The sequence below is a fragment of the Mobula hypostoma genome, chromosome 8, assembly GCF_963921235.1.
Source record: "Mobula hypostoma chromosome 8, sMobHyp1.1, whole genome shotgun sequence".
In the NCBI taxonomy this organism is placed as follows: domain Eukaryota; kingdom Metazoa; phylum Chordata; class Chondrichthyes; order Myliobatiformes; family Myliobatidae; genus Mobula; species Mobula hypostoma.
Window position 1 is genome coordinate 127,200,498 of NC_086104.1, and position 14,424 is coordinate 127,214,921.

The 14,424-nt window shown below is 48.5% G+C and overlaps 1 protein-coding gene across 2 annotated transcripts in view; it reads left to right on the forward strand.

The window, feature by feature from the left end:
• The first annotated feature begins 344 nt into the window (after positions 1–344).
• Positions 345–14,424, forward strand: part of LOC134350256 (transcription factor 7-like 2) — a 34,831-nt gene continuing 20,751 nt past the window's right edge. For both annotated transcript variants that reach the window (XM_063055272.1, XM_063055273.1), the window contains exons 1-4: positions 345–518; positions 656–716; positions 1,226–1,326; positions 10,542–10,619. In XM_063055272.1, the coding sequence (XP_062911342.1) occupies positions 357–518; positions 656–716; positions 1,226–1,326; positions 10,542–10,619 (402 nt within the window). In that variant the 5' untranslated portion in view covers positions 345–356. The remainder of the gene's footprint in view (positions 519–655; positions 717–1,225; positions 1,327–10,541; positions 10,620–14,424) is intronic.

The following is a 14,424-nucleotide window of genomic DNA, read 5'->3' on the forward strand; positions in this document are numbered from 1 at the left end:
ACCTCCGGAGCTCTCTGAAATCCGCCTGCTGTGAACGTCCTTTCTGGGGGCGGCGGGACTGAGACGTGGGTGGCGAGGGACGGGCAGGCGGGCGGGCGCTGCGGTGCCCGGGATCAGCCCGGTTTCGGAGGCGGGGACCGCGGTCCATTGATTGGTGGTTGGGCCGGTCAGTGGATGGGGCCCGGCCATTGGTTGGCGCTAGGGGGCGGGGCAAAGGGTGGGATCGCAGTCAGGCCCCGGCTATTGATTGGCGTTCGGGGCGGGGCGATAGGCGGGGCTACGGTCGGGCCCCGGCCATTGATTGGCGGCGGGGGCCAGGGGCAGCTGGCAGTCAGAGCGGGGCAGCGGGCGGGAAGATGCCGCTGAGCGGCGGCGGGGAGCTGGGGGCCAGCGACGAGCTGATCCGCTTCAAGGACGAAGGCGAGCAGGAGGGCGAACGGGACCTGGCCGAGGTCAAATCTTCGCTGCTGCAAGAGACCGAGGGACCGGAGAGCGGTGGCCGTCCGCCCAGGACCCAGGTCAGCTCCGAGTCGGTGATCCCCCTCGCAATCTCCCGCCGGCCGCCCCGGATTCCCCCGGCAGCCGGTTCCCCCCCCTCCACCGCGTACCCCTCGGCCGCTCCGGACCCCGGGCTGACGCCTCTTGTGTGTTGCAGGCGGAGCGCAGAGCCGAGTCCGAGAGTTTGGTGGAAAAACGCCGGGATCGAGAGGAGGAGGGTGAGTGAGACCGATTCCCCACCCGCCCCAGGACATCTTCCCCCTCCCCACTCGGTCTCCGTCTCCGTCTCCCCCTCCCCTCCACACACTGGATCTCTTGTCACTGCACTGGGTCTGTCTGCACCCCCCTCCCACGCACCCACTGCGCTGGATCCTCTCCCGCACCCCCGCTCTCGATTGATCCCTCTTTTTAACTGTACCGCCGCCCACCAACTCCATCTCTGCTCCTGCACTGGATCTCTCCCCCCACCCCCCCCCCACAGCACTGGATCCCGTACTGCAGGGGTTCCCAACCCGGGGTCCGCCGATCCCTCGGTCTGGCCATTAAAAATGGTTGGAAACCCCTGCCTGACTCGATCCCTGTTTCTCTCAACTTGATCTCTGCTGTGCCTCCTCGCACTGGATCTCCCCCCCCCCTTCCCCATCCCTGTTCACTTACTCTCCCGTACACCCTCCACCTCCCCTTGGCCTTCCATTAACCCCAATCGCCGCCTTTCTCTCCCCTGCAGCGCGGAGCCGGGATGGGGGCTCGTTGTCGGCCGCCACCTTACCCTTTCTGCTGATCCCGGAGTTGGCGGCGCCGCGAGGCCTGCCCTCGGGGCCGCGCACGGTGAGTCCGAAAACTTGTTCAAACTTTTCGCGCACTCGTCCCGGGGGCCGTGTGTGTGTGTGTGTAAGAGAGAGAGTGTGTGTGTGTGCCTGTGCCGGATCTCTCCCGCATTCTCCCATCGCCATGGTCCCACCCCCGAACCGGGCCTCTCAGCCTTTTGTTCTGGACCTCGCTGCACCCCCTCCTCCCGCCCCGCTGTCTATCCCACCTTCTCCCCTCTCCCTCCCATACCCCTGACGCGCGCTCGCTCCCTCCTTCCCACCCACCACCCCCACCCCTACCCCTACCCCTCACTCCCTGCCGCTTTCGACAAATTGCAAAGTTTGGCGCAAGTTTCTGTCGTGCCTCGGGGTAAATTTTTTCCCAGTCTCGCCGCGCCGGGTGTGACTCGCAGAAAGTGTAGATGCGCCGGCAGCCCGACCCAGTAACCTCCCGATATCGGGCGTCCAAACCCGACGTGAGCTGCAGAAGGTTTCCTGGGGGAGTTCGGGGGGGGGTGTGGAGAGATGGTCAGGAGAGTTGTTAGTAAAGTTAGTGAAGACTAGCCATTCTTATAGCCGGGCTGGCCACGTCCTGATGCGTGTTTAGAGAGAACAACTGGCCGGAGGCACAAGATTCTGCAGATCATAAACACAAGGGATTCTGCAGATGCTGGAAAAACAGAGTTATGATTTGGGGTCTCGGCCTGATGTGCTGAATTCCTCCGGTACTGCAGTCCGGAGCAACTCGTACGGAAGGAACTCAGCAAGGTGAACAGCGTCCCTTGGGGAATTGGACTGTGCACGCATCAGAATCTGGTTTAATATCACTGGCGTACATCGAGGCAGTAGTACCTCGCAATATATAATAATAACAAGCTATAAATTATATTGAGTATATATAAACATTTAATTAAACAAGTGGTAGAAAAAGAGAGGACAAAAAACATGAGGTAGTGTTCATGGGTTCATTGCCCATTCAGAAGTCTGATGGCAGAGGGGAAGAAGCTGTTCCTGAATCGCTGAGTGTGTATCTTCAGGCTCCTATAACTCCTACCTGATGGTAACAGTGAGAAGAGGTCATGTCCTGGGTGATGGGGGTCCGTAATGACAGATGCTGTCTTTTTGAGGCATCGCCTTTCGAAGCTGGCCTGGTCGCTGGGGAGGCTGGTGCCCATGATGGAGCTGGCTGAGTGTACAACTTTCCGCAGCTTTTTCCGATCCTGTGCGGCGGCCGCGGTGGCCCCTCCACTCCAGACGGTGAGGCGAACAGTTAGAATGCCCCCCGCGGTACACCTGTAGGAATTTGGTGACGTGCCAGGTCTCCTCAAGCTCTGAATGAAACGTAGCCACTGACGTGCCTTCTCTGTAATTGCAACAATATCTTGAGTCTGGGGCAGACCTTCAGAGATGTTGAAAACCAGGATCTTGAAGCTGCTTACCCTTCTTATCAATGTTCCCTTGACTTCCCGTTCCCGGAGACCACAGACAATTCCTTAGTCGCACTGATGTTGTTGCGATACCACTCAACCAGCTGATCTTTCTCACTCCCGTAACCCCCAACGCCCCCCCCCCACCGTCACCATCTGAAACTCTACCAGGAGTAGTTGCGTCGTCAACAAATTTGTAGAGAGCATTTGGGCTGTGCCCAGCCACACAGTCGTGGGCGCCAGTGTTGATTGTCAGTGAGGAGGAGACGACGGGGCTCTCCCAGTTGCAGAGGGAGGTACGGGGGCCCAGGTCTGGGAGCTGGTTGATTAGGACTGAGGGTACGATTGTGTTGGACACTGAGTTCTAATCAATGTGTATAATGTGTAGGCATTACTACTGTCCAGGCTGAGTGGAGGGCCATCAAGATTGGATCTGCTACAGACCAAGGCAAAACGCAGAGGGTCTAAGTGCTTGCTTAGGCAAGAGTTGATTCTAGCTGTAACCAAGCTCTCAAAGCACCTTATCGCTGTAGATGTGAATATTCATTGAGGCAGCTCACTCTGTTCTTCTTGGGCACTGGTCTGATTGTTGCCCTCTTGAATGTCCGACTGTAGTAGTGAGAGAGGCTGAACAAGCCCTTGAACACTCCCGCCAGTTGGTTGGTACAGGTTGCCAAGGACACCACCTGGGTCTGCTGCCCTGCGATGGTTCACCCAGAGATGTCCTGACGTCGGCCTCCGAGGCAGAGATTGCGGGGTCACCAGATAGTACAGGGATTCGCACGGGTAGCTTTATCCTCCCTTTCAAAGCGAGTGTAAAAGGCGTCGAGCTTACCCGGGAATGAAGCATCACAGGCATCCATGATGTAAGGTTTCACTTTGTAAAAACTAATGGTTGGCAAACGCCGACAGACCTGAAGTACATCCGATTCTGTCTGTAACCTCGATCGGAATTGCCCTATTTGCTCTTCGGAATAGCTTTCTGTGGGTTGCACCTGGCGACGTGTATTGACACAAAACCCTGCACACAGACAGGTTTTGACCCCCCAAGCGTCAACAATTACTGCCTCCCCAACCTCCCCCAGACACCGGTGGACCTGCTGAGCGTGTTACCACTGCAGCTCTGTGTCTCCCAGTTCAGAACCTAACCTAACTGTTCATTATGTCTCAGTAGGACAGCCGCCAGCTCTCTTCCCTGCACCCTGTTTAGTTCTGCAGAATTTCCCAGGCATCTAAAGCAGAATCATATGTTGCAAAATTAGTTGTTTTGCAGTGCAAGACATAAAATTTACTATAGAAATATGGAAAATAGTGCTAAAGCGAATCAGGTTTATTATCACTGATGTATGTCGTGAGATGCAGCAACTGTATATAAAAAAAAGTTACTATAAGTTGCAAAAAGAAATGTATAAACAACTAAATAAGTAATGTAAATCGAGACCCTTTGACCAGTCCTGTCAATACTGACCATATTGTGCTCATCTACACTTGCCTGAATTAGGACAGTTCTGTGCCTTGCCAACTTAATTGTCTCTCCAAATGTTTCTTAGACGTAGCAATTGTATTCGATTCCAGGACTTCCTCTGGCAGCATGTTCAAAGTGAAACTTATTATCAGAGTACATACATGTCACTACATCTAATCCCGAGATTCTTTTCCTGCAGGCATACTTAGCAAATTTATAGAACAGTAACCATAAACAGGATCAATGGACAAAAAGAACTATGCAAATGCAGATATAAATAACCAGCTTTAAATAACAAGATAAAATGAGCGTAGCTATCCCCTTTTGTCCAAAAGCCTGATGGTTGAGGGGTGATAACTATTCTTTAACCTGGTGGTGCATGTCCTGAGGCTCTTGTACCTTCAATTCCAGGTTTCTGAGTGTCTGAGGACTTAACCCTAATGCAACATATTGATACAGCTATAGAGAAGGCAAGACAGCAACTAATTTTAATTAGGAATTTGAGTAGATTTGGTTTGTCAACTAAAACACTTGAAAACGTCTACAAATGTACCGTGGAGGGCATCCTGACTAGTTGCATCACCTTCTGGTGTGGGGGGGGGGGGCTTCTGCACAAGATCAAAATAAGTTGCAGAAACTTGTAAAATTAGTCAGTTCCATCATGGGTACCAGTGCCCAAGACATCTTAAAGGAGCAGTGCCTTAGGAAGGTGGCATCCATCATTAAGGATTTCCACCACCCAGGTCTTGCCTTCTTGTCATTGTTAGCATACAGAAGCCTGAAAGCGCACACTCAGCAATTCAGGAACAGCTCCTTCCCCTCTGCCATCCGATTTCTAAATGGACATTGAACCCGTGAACACTACTTCGCTACTACTTTATTTCTGTTATTTTGCACTGCTTTTTCAACTTATCTATATTATAAACACATATATACTTAATGTAACTCTGATTTTTTTCTCTGTATTTATTTATCATGTATTTCATTGTACTGCTGCCATAAAGTTAACAAATTTCACGACATGGTATTAAATCTGACTCTACCTTTTTACCCGTGATGTACTGGGCTGAATTGTAGGCTTTTACTCTCTTTCTCTCTCTTCTCACATCCCCTTTAAACCTCACAGTTCAAAGTAGATTTATTGTCAAAGTACATATATTTGTCACCATATACTGTCCTGTGATTCATTTTCTTGTGGGTATTCACAGTAACTACAAAGGCACACAAATGAAAAACCACATACAAAGAGGAAGGGCAAGCAACTGCAGTTTAAAAGGCAACGGACTCTGCAAATACAAGAAAGCGAAAAATTAGTCATAACAAATGAATATCGAGAATGAGTTGCGGAGTCCTTGAGAGCGAGTCCATTAGTTGTGGGGTCTGTGTTGGTGTGATTGAAGTTATCCCCTCTGGTCGAAGCTCATGTAGCCCCTTCCTAGTGGAATCAGACAGAGGAATTAATCCAGTGTACTCTGCTGTGTTCTTTTGATTGACTGTAAATGAACAAAATCAGTGCCGATGCCTAGTGTGGATAATGGACTGTCTTCAGACTATTGCATTCTCCAAACCTTCATTTTCATCGTAAGATTCAAGATGATTCTTGAGGCCTTCAAATCTTCGTAGTTTCTAACTTCTTGTAGTAGTGAAATTGTTTCATTTTAACTCCTGGCTGTTTATGGCATCACCAAGACTGAATGCTTGAATCTGTGTTTCAAAAAAAGCAAAATAGTTCTGAATTGTCTTACTACTTATTTCTTCTGAACCATCAGTGACAAAAATCACTGTCTCTTGAACACAAACACATGCAAATAAGCTATTTGAAAAAAAACTTTGCTCTAAGCAAGATGAACTATCTAATGGCCACAGAAGTGCACATGACTGGCGTGAGAAACTTCACCTGTCCCAGTTAAGCAACATAGTGTCCCAAGTAAACAATTAGCTTTTGCCCTTAAAGATTTATCCCAAATAAGCAGCTGCCCCGATTAACTGATGGCCCCATTATCTGGAGTCCAAAGAATATATTTTTCTTATTGTAATTTATAGTCTTTTTAATGTATTGCATTGGACAGATGCGGCTTGGCATGGACTAGATGGGCCAAATGGCCTGTTTCTGTGTTGTGCTTTTCTATGACTCCATGCACTGCTGCCGCAAAACACCAGATTTCACAGCATATATCAGCGATGTTAAACCTGTTTCAGATTCCGATTCATTGCTTTAAAAATGATTTTCGAACGTGCCTCAGCCAGCCCTTCTCTCTCTCAGATCCTGCAGAGATTGGCTTGATTTGAATTCAGGGCCTCCTAATTGTCAGCGGCTGCTGTGGTTTCAATTTCGATGAAATTCTTCATGTTCACATTTATTTAGCACGTGCCTGTCAAAATGTGCCATCTGCAGTAACCATCAACGCCCCAAAGGATGTTCTGGGGGCAACCCTTCTGTCTCAGATCTTGCATAGGTTGGCTCTCTCATTGCCAACAGTTCCTGTGGTTTCAATTTCGATGAAATTCTTCCTGTTCAGATTTAGATTTATCGACCACGTGTCCGTCAAAACATGCAGTGAGATGTGCCATTTTTAATAACCACCGTTTTAATGCCAACCACAGACTCTGGTGCCAACATTGCATGCACGCGACCAACGATCGTATCCAGAGGATCTTTTCATCACAGGATTTATATCAGACTAGTCTATAGATCTAGTCCTGGGTAAGAGTAATGCCCTGTTCCCTTATTAATTCTTTGACTTGTTACTGTAGAAAGCTGATTCAGTGAACATTCCACTCAGTTCTTCCTTGCCAATTTGCTTTGACTGGTCTTTGTAAAGGTATATGCTCTATTATTTCACTACTCTTATTACAAGCTCCTCAAACATGCTGAATTATTCTCTGTCCCACGGTTTAGGTATTGTTATGGGACCCATAAATTATTTCCAGCAGTTACTTTCTTCCCCCCTGTGTTGGTTCTTAGCTGTGCCTAGATTGATTCTGCTTAGCTGAGGTAAGTTTCTTTCTCCTTGTGGCTTCTTATTATCATGGCTGCCCTGTCCTGTCTGGCCCAACCTCACCCTCTCCTGCCCTCCTCCTCCTTCTAAAGTCCATCTCCCCTGCTGGGGCGTAGGGTGCTGACAGCAGCCCACCGGCGTCCTCAGTCCTGAAAGCTTCCACTTTCACCCCACCGCTCCGAGGTGAAGATCCTCCCTCTCCCCGGGATGAGGTCTTTGGAGCTCCTGTTGGTGTTCCTGCAGCTGTGTGACTTTTTACGAAATGGGGTTGCATGACCCTCCTTTTGCTGCCGGGCTTGGGTCCATCTAGGTCAGAGCTTTTCCTGTCCCGTTCTACGCCTCCCTGTTGGTGTAACAGCCCTTTCTTGCATGCGTAACTTCACTTACTGACCCCCCCCCCCCCGATTTATAGTCTCACTTCCAAGGACTCTACAACTCGTGTTCTCAGTGCTTTTTGTGTGCGCAATTTGTCTTCTTTTGCTCTTTGGTTCTTTGTCAGTCTTTGCTATTTAAAGTTTTTGAGAAATAATAACTCAGCTTTAAATGTACCTAATATCTTGGCCTCCACAGCCATCCGTGGCAATGAATTCTACAGATTCACCACCCTTTAGCAAAAGAAGTTCGTACCTGGTTTTATTTAGAGATACAGCATGCTAAAGGTCCAGTAGGCCGATGTGTCTTTAGAATGTAGTCATGGGAAATGCACACAGCTTTATAGTAACCACTACACTACTGTCTTGAACACCTTTGTTCTCCTATTCTGAGGCTGTGCCTCCCGGTCTTGACTCTCACGTTGTCGGAAATATCCTCTCCATGTCCACTCTATCTTCGCCTTTCAGTATTTAATAAGTTTTTCAATGAGATCCGCCTCATTCTGCTAAGCTCCTGCGAGCGCAGGCGCAGAGTCATCAAGTTCTCCTCATCTCCATACATTAACCCTTTGATACCCGTGCTCATCCTTGCAAACCTCAACTGGACTCTCTCCTTCCTTCGATATGGGAGGCAAAACTGCTCATATCATGTTAAATCTGCTTTTAAAATCAAGTCCCCTCAAAATGAATGCATTTGCCTTCCATAACAATGACCCAACCTCCAAGTTAACCTTAAGGGAATCCTGCACAAGGACTCCCCAGTCCCCTTGCACCTCCAGTTTCTGAATTCGCTGTCCTTTTAGAAAACAGCCTATGCCTTTATTCCTTTTACCAAATTGCGCGACCATTCACTTCCCTACACTGTTTTCCATCTGCCACCTTTGCCCATTCTCCTAATCTATCGAGGTTCCCTGGTTCCTCAACACGTCCTGCTCCCCCATTTTGTTTTTTTTTTGTATTGTCGGCAGACTTGGCCACAAAGCCATCAATTTTGCGATCAAATCGTTAACCTATAACGTGAAAGCAAACACGGGGAAAGTCTGGAGGTGCTGGAACTCCAAGCAACACACACTAAATGCTGGAAGAGTTCGGCAGGCCAGGTGGCCTCTAAGTCCTGATGAAGGGTCTCGGCCCAGGATGTCAGCTGTTTGCTCTTTCTTCACAGAGGCTGCGTGGCCTGCTGAGTTCCTCCAGAATCTTGTGGGTGTTGCTCACGTAACATGAGAAGTTGTAGATCCAACACCGACACCAGCGGAACACCATGAGTCACCAGCGGCCAACCAGAAAAGGCCCCCCCTTTTTTTTTACCACGCCCTGCCTTCTGCCAGTCAGGCCCCCCCCCCCCCCCATCCTCTGTATGGAGCCTGTGCTGCACTGGGCTGTGTCCACCACTTTACACTGTAGGTGGCAAACTTCTTGAGGGGGGAGGTGGTGTGTGTGTATAGTCAGGGCAAGTTTAACATATTTTTCTTGCAGAAAACCATTCCAGGTCAGACCAAGTAGGGCTGACAAGAATAATGTCTACTTGATGTTTCAAAAACTACCCTCCCTGCAAACTGCCTTTCCTTCTGGAAAGCCTGTTAAAACAAACCTTATAAGTTTCTTTCCCCTGGCAGTTAATCTGATCAACCATTCTCCTTAGCCCCTTCCCCCCCTTCTATTACCCCCACTGTAAACACTTTAAACCACTGTGTATAATATTATCTACATTGTAAATACACACTGGTGTTTATACTCATTTAATTCCATGAATTAATTCTTTAACCTCTATTGTATATAACTCTTAGGAATAGTTGAACGGTGTTTTTTTGTTGTTGCATGTTGTACCCTGACTGGTAAATTCTTGTACATGTAAATATATACAGTGAATAAAGTTAATCCTTGATTTTAAAAAAAAGCTCAAAAGCAAGTAAGGTTAAGTGGCTCCAAGCTCCCGGATTTTTGCCGGGTGAGACTCAGTCCTTTGTAACCTAGGGTTAACTTACAGTTGGTGCAGAAGTGTGGGACGTGGAAGCTTTCAGGAGAGCGCAGAGGAGATTTACCAGGATGCTTCCTGAATTAGAGCGCACATCGTGCGAGGAGAGGTTGAGTGAGTGAGGGCTTTTCTCTTTGGACTGAAGGAGAATGAGCAGAGGTGTGGATTGAGTGGTCAGCCAGAGCCTTAGTCCCAGGGTGGTAATATCTAATATCAGGGTACATAACTTGGGAGGAAAGTATAGGGGGACGTCAGAGGGACGTTTTTATGCAGAGCTTGGAACTCCCTGTTCCAAGAGGCAGATACATGAGAGACATTTAGGAGACTCCTACGTTGGCACATGGAGGGAAGGGTTTGATTGATCTTGGAGTACATTTAAAGGTTAACACGACATCAAGGACCGAAGTGTCCGTACCGTGCTGGACCGTTCCGTATTCTATGTGGTAAGAATCTGGGGATTGGTTTGGTTTCTTTTTTATTCTGGTGTCGGGATGCTGGAGCAGGGATCCAATCGCAGACCCAGTACTGTGCACACGGTGATATTAATCGACTTACAAATCCCGAAGTGCAAACAAGGTCGGCGTCAAAGGATCAGGTAGAGTTGATATTCAGACGGACAGAGTACAGATACGAATGCTGGAAAGGCTCAGGAAAATTCACTGGCACAATCTGACAACAAAGAGGTGAAAACACAGGACTGAAATACACCGAGCAATACACAGAGGCAGATGATAGGTGGAGCACGGTGAGACGCAGGTGGCAGCAATACAGGTAATAATGAGAAACAGGTGAGGGACGGAGTAGAGCAGGAGCAAATGGCAATTCAAAACCACAGACTGACAGCTAGGGGGAAACACACAAAAAGGTAGAGTTCAACTGAAGGTACCTGGGCTTCGAGGAGTGCAGAGTGTGTGACTGTTCAGGGCTGTGTGGGGTGGGCTTTGCTGATTAATTCAGTCCGTCGTCTTATTCTACAATGGTTTCTAATGTCCTGCAGTACCTGCACATGAAATGGCCCCTGTTGGACATCCAGGCGGCAAGTTCACTCAAGGACGCACCATCTCCCGTGCACATTGTGAGTACAGCAGCGGTTTTGTGGCACTGCGTGTGTTGGGCCTTCTGCTGTAGAGTGGCCGAGGGTGCGAGGTGTGGATCTGGAGGGAACGGGGTAAAGTGCGAGTGTGTGTGTGTGTATATGTGTGTGTGTGTGTGTGTGTGTGTGTGTGTGTGTGTGTGCGCGTGTGTGTGTGTGCGCGCGCGGGAATGTAATAACTGTAGGCCAGTGGGGGAGGATGGGAGGCCACAGGTTTCTGACCACCTGACCACCACTGGAAGCTAGCTTCATCTCCAGGTCCTCGAAGGTTACTGTTCACTCGCGCCCAGCTCAGTCTGACTATGGGGGAGGTACGGGTTGGATTTGTCACATGTACATCAGAACACGCAGTGAAATCCGTCGTTCTGCGTCAGCAATTGGCACAGTTCGTGGATGTGCACGTGTCGCCAGGCCTCCGGCACCAATGTAGCGTGCGCGGCAGAGCACGGCATCGTGGGTTGGAAGGGTCGGCACAACATGGTGGGCAGAAGGGCCTGTACTGTTCACTAGTGTGGAGGAGTTGCCCTGAGGGGAGGAGATTTGCCTGGGGAGGGGAGGGCACAGGTGATTCTCCAGGACGGTAGCAGTGTGGATAGGTTTGCAGGAACCTCGCTAACTTTGCAGCTTCCTCCTCGAACACCCCAGCACAGCCCACCAGGTTTGGTCGACTGGCCTGGCAAACTGCTGCCTGTACACGCCACCCTCCCTGTGAACAAGTTATACCTCAGGTCCTTTTTGAAATCTCTCACCGGGAAACACATGCACTCGATTTTTTTTTTTGTTACCTGTTCCCGAGAAGATTAACGATTCGAGATTAGATTTATTTATCACATATACACCAAGCTAATACAGTGAGATGTGTCGTCTGTATTTAATAACCAACACAACCGAAGGATGTGAAGGGGCCAGCCCGTAAGTGTGGCCACACATCCAACATCTTTCGGTTCCTGCACTCCAACCAATAAAGTCAGGATTGGAGAGAGAGACAGACAGACAGACAAACAAACAACTCATTGGACCGAAACCAGAGCTGGAGTCCCTACGTTGAGTTCAACGCTGACTGGTAACTCCTGCGAGGCCTCTGGTGCCCAACTGTATCGGTCTCTGCCGTTCCTTTGGATTCATCAGGGGCATGGAGAGAGGAGCTTGCTGCATGGGCAACAGCTTGTTCTCAAATCGTACTGCCCTGGCTTGCATTTCTTTTCTTTATTAATCTTTTTATTGATTTAAAAGGAACATAAATACAAACAAGAGGAGAATTATCTCAAATATATATACCAATAGCAATACACACCGAGATTAAGATAGACATTACCAAAATCTTACATATTGTTAAGCTAGTATAAACTATATAATAAAAAAAAGAAAACAGCAATTCTCCTCTTATCAGTTCATGAAGAGGAAAGATAAAACATTGAATTTTAAATGAAGGAAAAAAAACAATACACTATATAAAAAGAACAAAAAAAAAGGGACTGGGCAGTCCATTTTGAGGATACAACCAAAAAAAAAGGACTTTCTGATCAAATCTAAAACTTCGAAAAAATTGGAAGAGTAATAAATCAAATTAAATGAAAATATTGGGTAAAAGCTCGCCAGATTTGCTTAAATTTAAAGGACGTATCAAATGTCCGACTTCTTATTTTCTCTAAACTTAAACAGGACAATGGAGGAAAGCCCAGGCTTGCATTTCACGTGGACAGCAGGGTCATAACATCAGTTTTCAGCCCCAGCCCAATGGAGAGCCTCTGTGTGTGTGTGTGTGTGTGTGTGTGTGTGTGTGTCTATGTGTGTGCGCGCGTATGTGCGTGTGTGTGTGCGGTGGCGGGGGTAGTAGTAGAAGGAAGGGGAGTATTTGGGAAAATGTGTGGAATGTTGTGAAGAATAGAACTGGGCTTAGTACGAGAAGAATTTTAGAGACCAGCAGAGAATGACAAATAATATCTTGGGAATATAAAATCTAACCTCAAAGAGAGAAAGGGTAACAAGCAAAAACATTGGTCACACAGTGGATTTGACAGTAGGGAATAATTAAAACAGCCGAGATGATATTAAACGATATTGTTTATGATAGAGCATATCGAAACCTGCAGGTAGCCAAATGACAAATGACTGAGGAAGTTAGTGGCGGAATCCTAGTGCGCTACTGCATAGAAACAGGCCCTTTGGCCCGTCTAGTCCATGCCAGACTGTTATTCTGCCTGTCACTTGGCCCACACCCGGACCATAGCCCTCCGTACCCCTCCCATCCATGTAGTTATCCAAACTTAAAGTTGAAATTGACACCGCATCCACCACTTCCTCTGCCAGCTTGTTTCACACTCCCACCACCCTCCGATTGAAGAAGTCCACCCACGTGGCCACATAGTGGTTAGCGCGACTATTACAGTTTGGGGCATTGGAGGTTAATTCCGATGTCACCTGTAGAGAGTCTGTACGTCCTGCCGCTGGGTTTCCTCCTGGTTCTCTGGTTTCCTCCACAGTCCACAGGCCAAAGGGCTAGGCAGAGTAACAGTCTGGCATGGACTAGTTGGGCCGAGGGGCCTGTACTGATTAGTAGGTTAATTGGTCATTGTAAATTGTGCCGTCTCAAGGCTAGGGTTACATTGGGGTTTGCTGGGCAGCACAGTTCGAAGGGCTGGAATGGCCCATTCCACATTGTTCCCAATCAATAAATAAATATTTCACCTTTCACCACTAACTTATGACCTCCAGTTCTAGTTTTAGCCAACAGCAGTGGGAAAAGCCTGCTCCCTACCCCTCATAATTTTGTACACCTCTATCAAATCTCCCTTCAATCTTCAACTTTCTAGAGAATAAAGTCCCAACCGATTCGACCTTTCCCTGTAACTTGGGCCCTCAAGTTCCAGCAACAAGCTTGCAAATTTTGCCTGCACTCCGTCTGTCTACTATTTCAAACTAAAACAACTAATTATAGAAAATGTGTCAGGCTGATGGACAGAGCCTGGTGGGCACCACCTTGGGGTGACTGAGCTGCAGAGATATCGTCACCTTCCAAACCTCTGGGGGTGGGGGGGGGGTGAGGAATAGCAAATATCAGTCTGCTACTTGAGAGAGCGAGAGAGAGATCTTTAATCATGGGCCATGTAATACTGATTTACCCTCAACGTTTTGTACTTGACCCCACCAAGACCCCTACATCAAACTTCTTCTTCATCGGATTCTCCTTCAGGTTGAACAAACAACACCTTGTATTCAGTCTGTGTAGCTCCCAACCTGGGGCATGAACATCTATTTCTCCATCTTCCAGTCATTTCTCCCTTTTCCCCTTCTCTCTTTCTCCATTCCCCATTCTGATTACCCCTCCTCCACACCTCCCCATCACCTCCTTTTGGTGACCCTCCCCTCTCCATGGTCCACTCTGCTCTCCGATCAGATTCCTCCTTCTTCAACCCTTTACCTCCTTCAGCTGTCCCCTCCCAGCTTTTCCCCTCATCGTCCTCGCCTTCCCCCTCACCCGCCCCCTCCCCTCCACCTTCTTATTCTGGCTTCTGCCCCGTTCCTTTCCAGTCCCGATGAGGGGTCTTGGGCTGAAACGTCGAACTGTCCGATCCCCTTCTCTAGATGCTGCCTGATTTGCTAAATCCCTCCGGCATTTTCTGTGCACTGCTCAGGAAATCCAACGTCTGCAGAAGCTCTGGTGTTTACGAACCTGATATGTTGTCAGCCCAGTTGGCCTTGGCTGTGGGTGAGAGTCACGTGGGCCATAATCACAATCACGGTCTCCTAGCTGGCTGATGTGTGACTCCCTCCATCCAGCTATCAG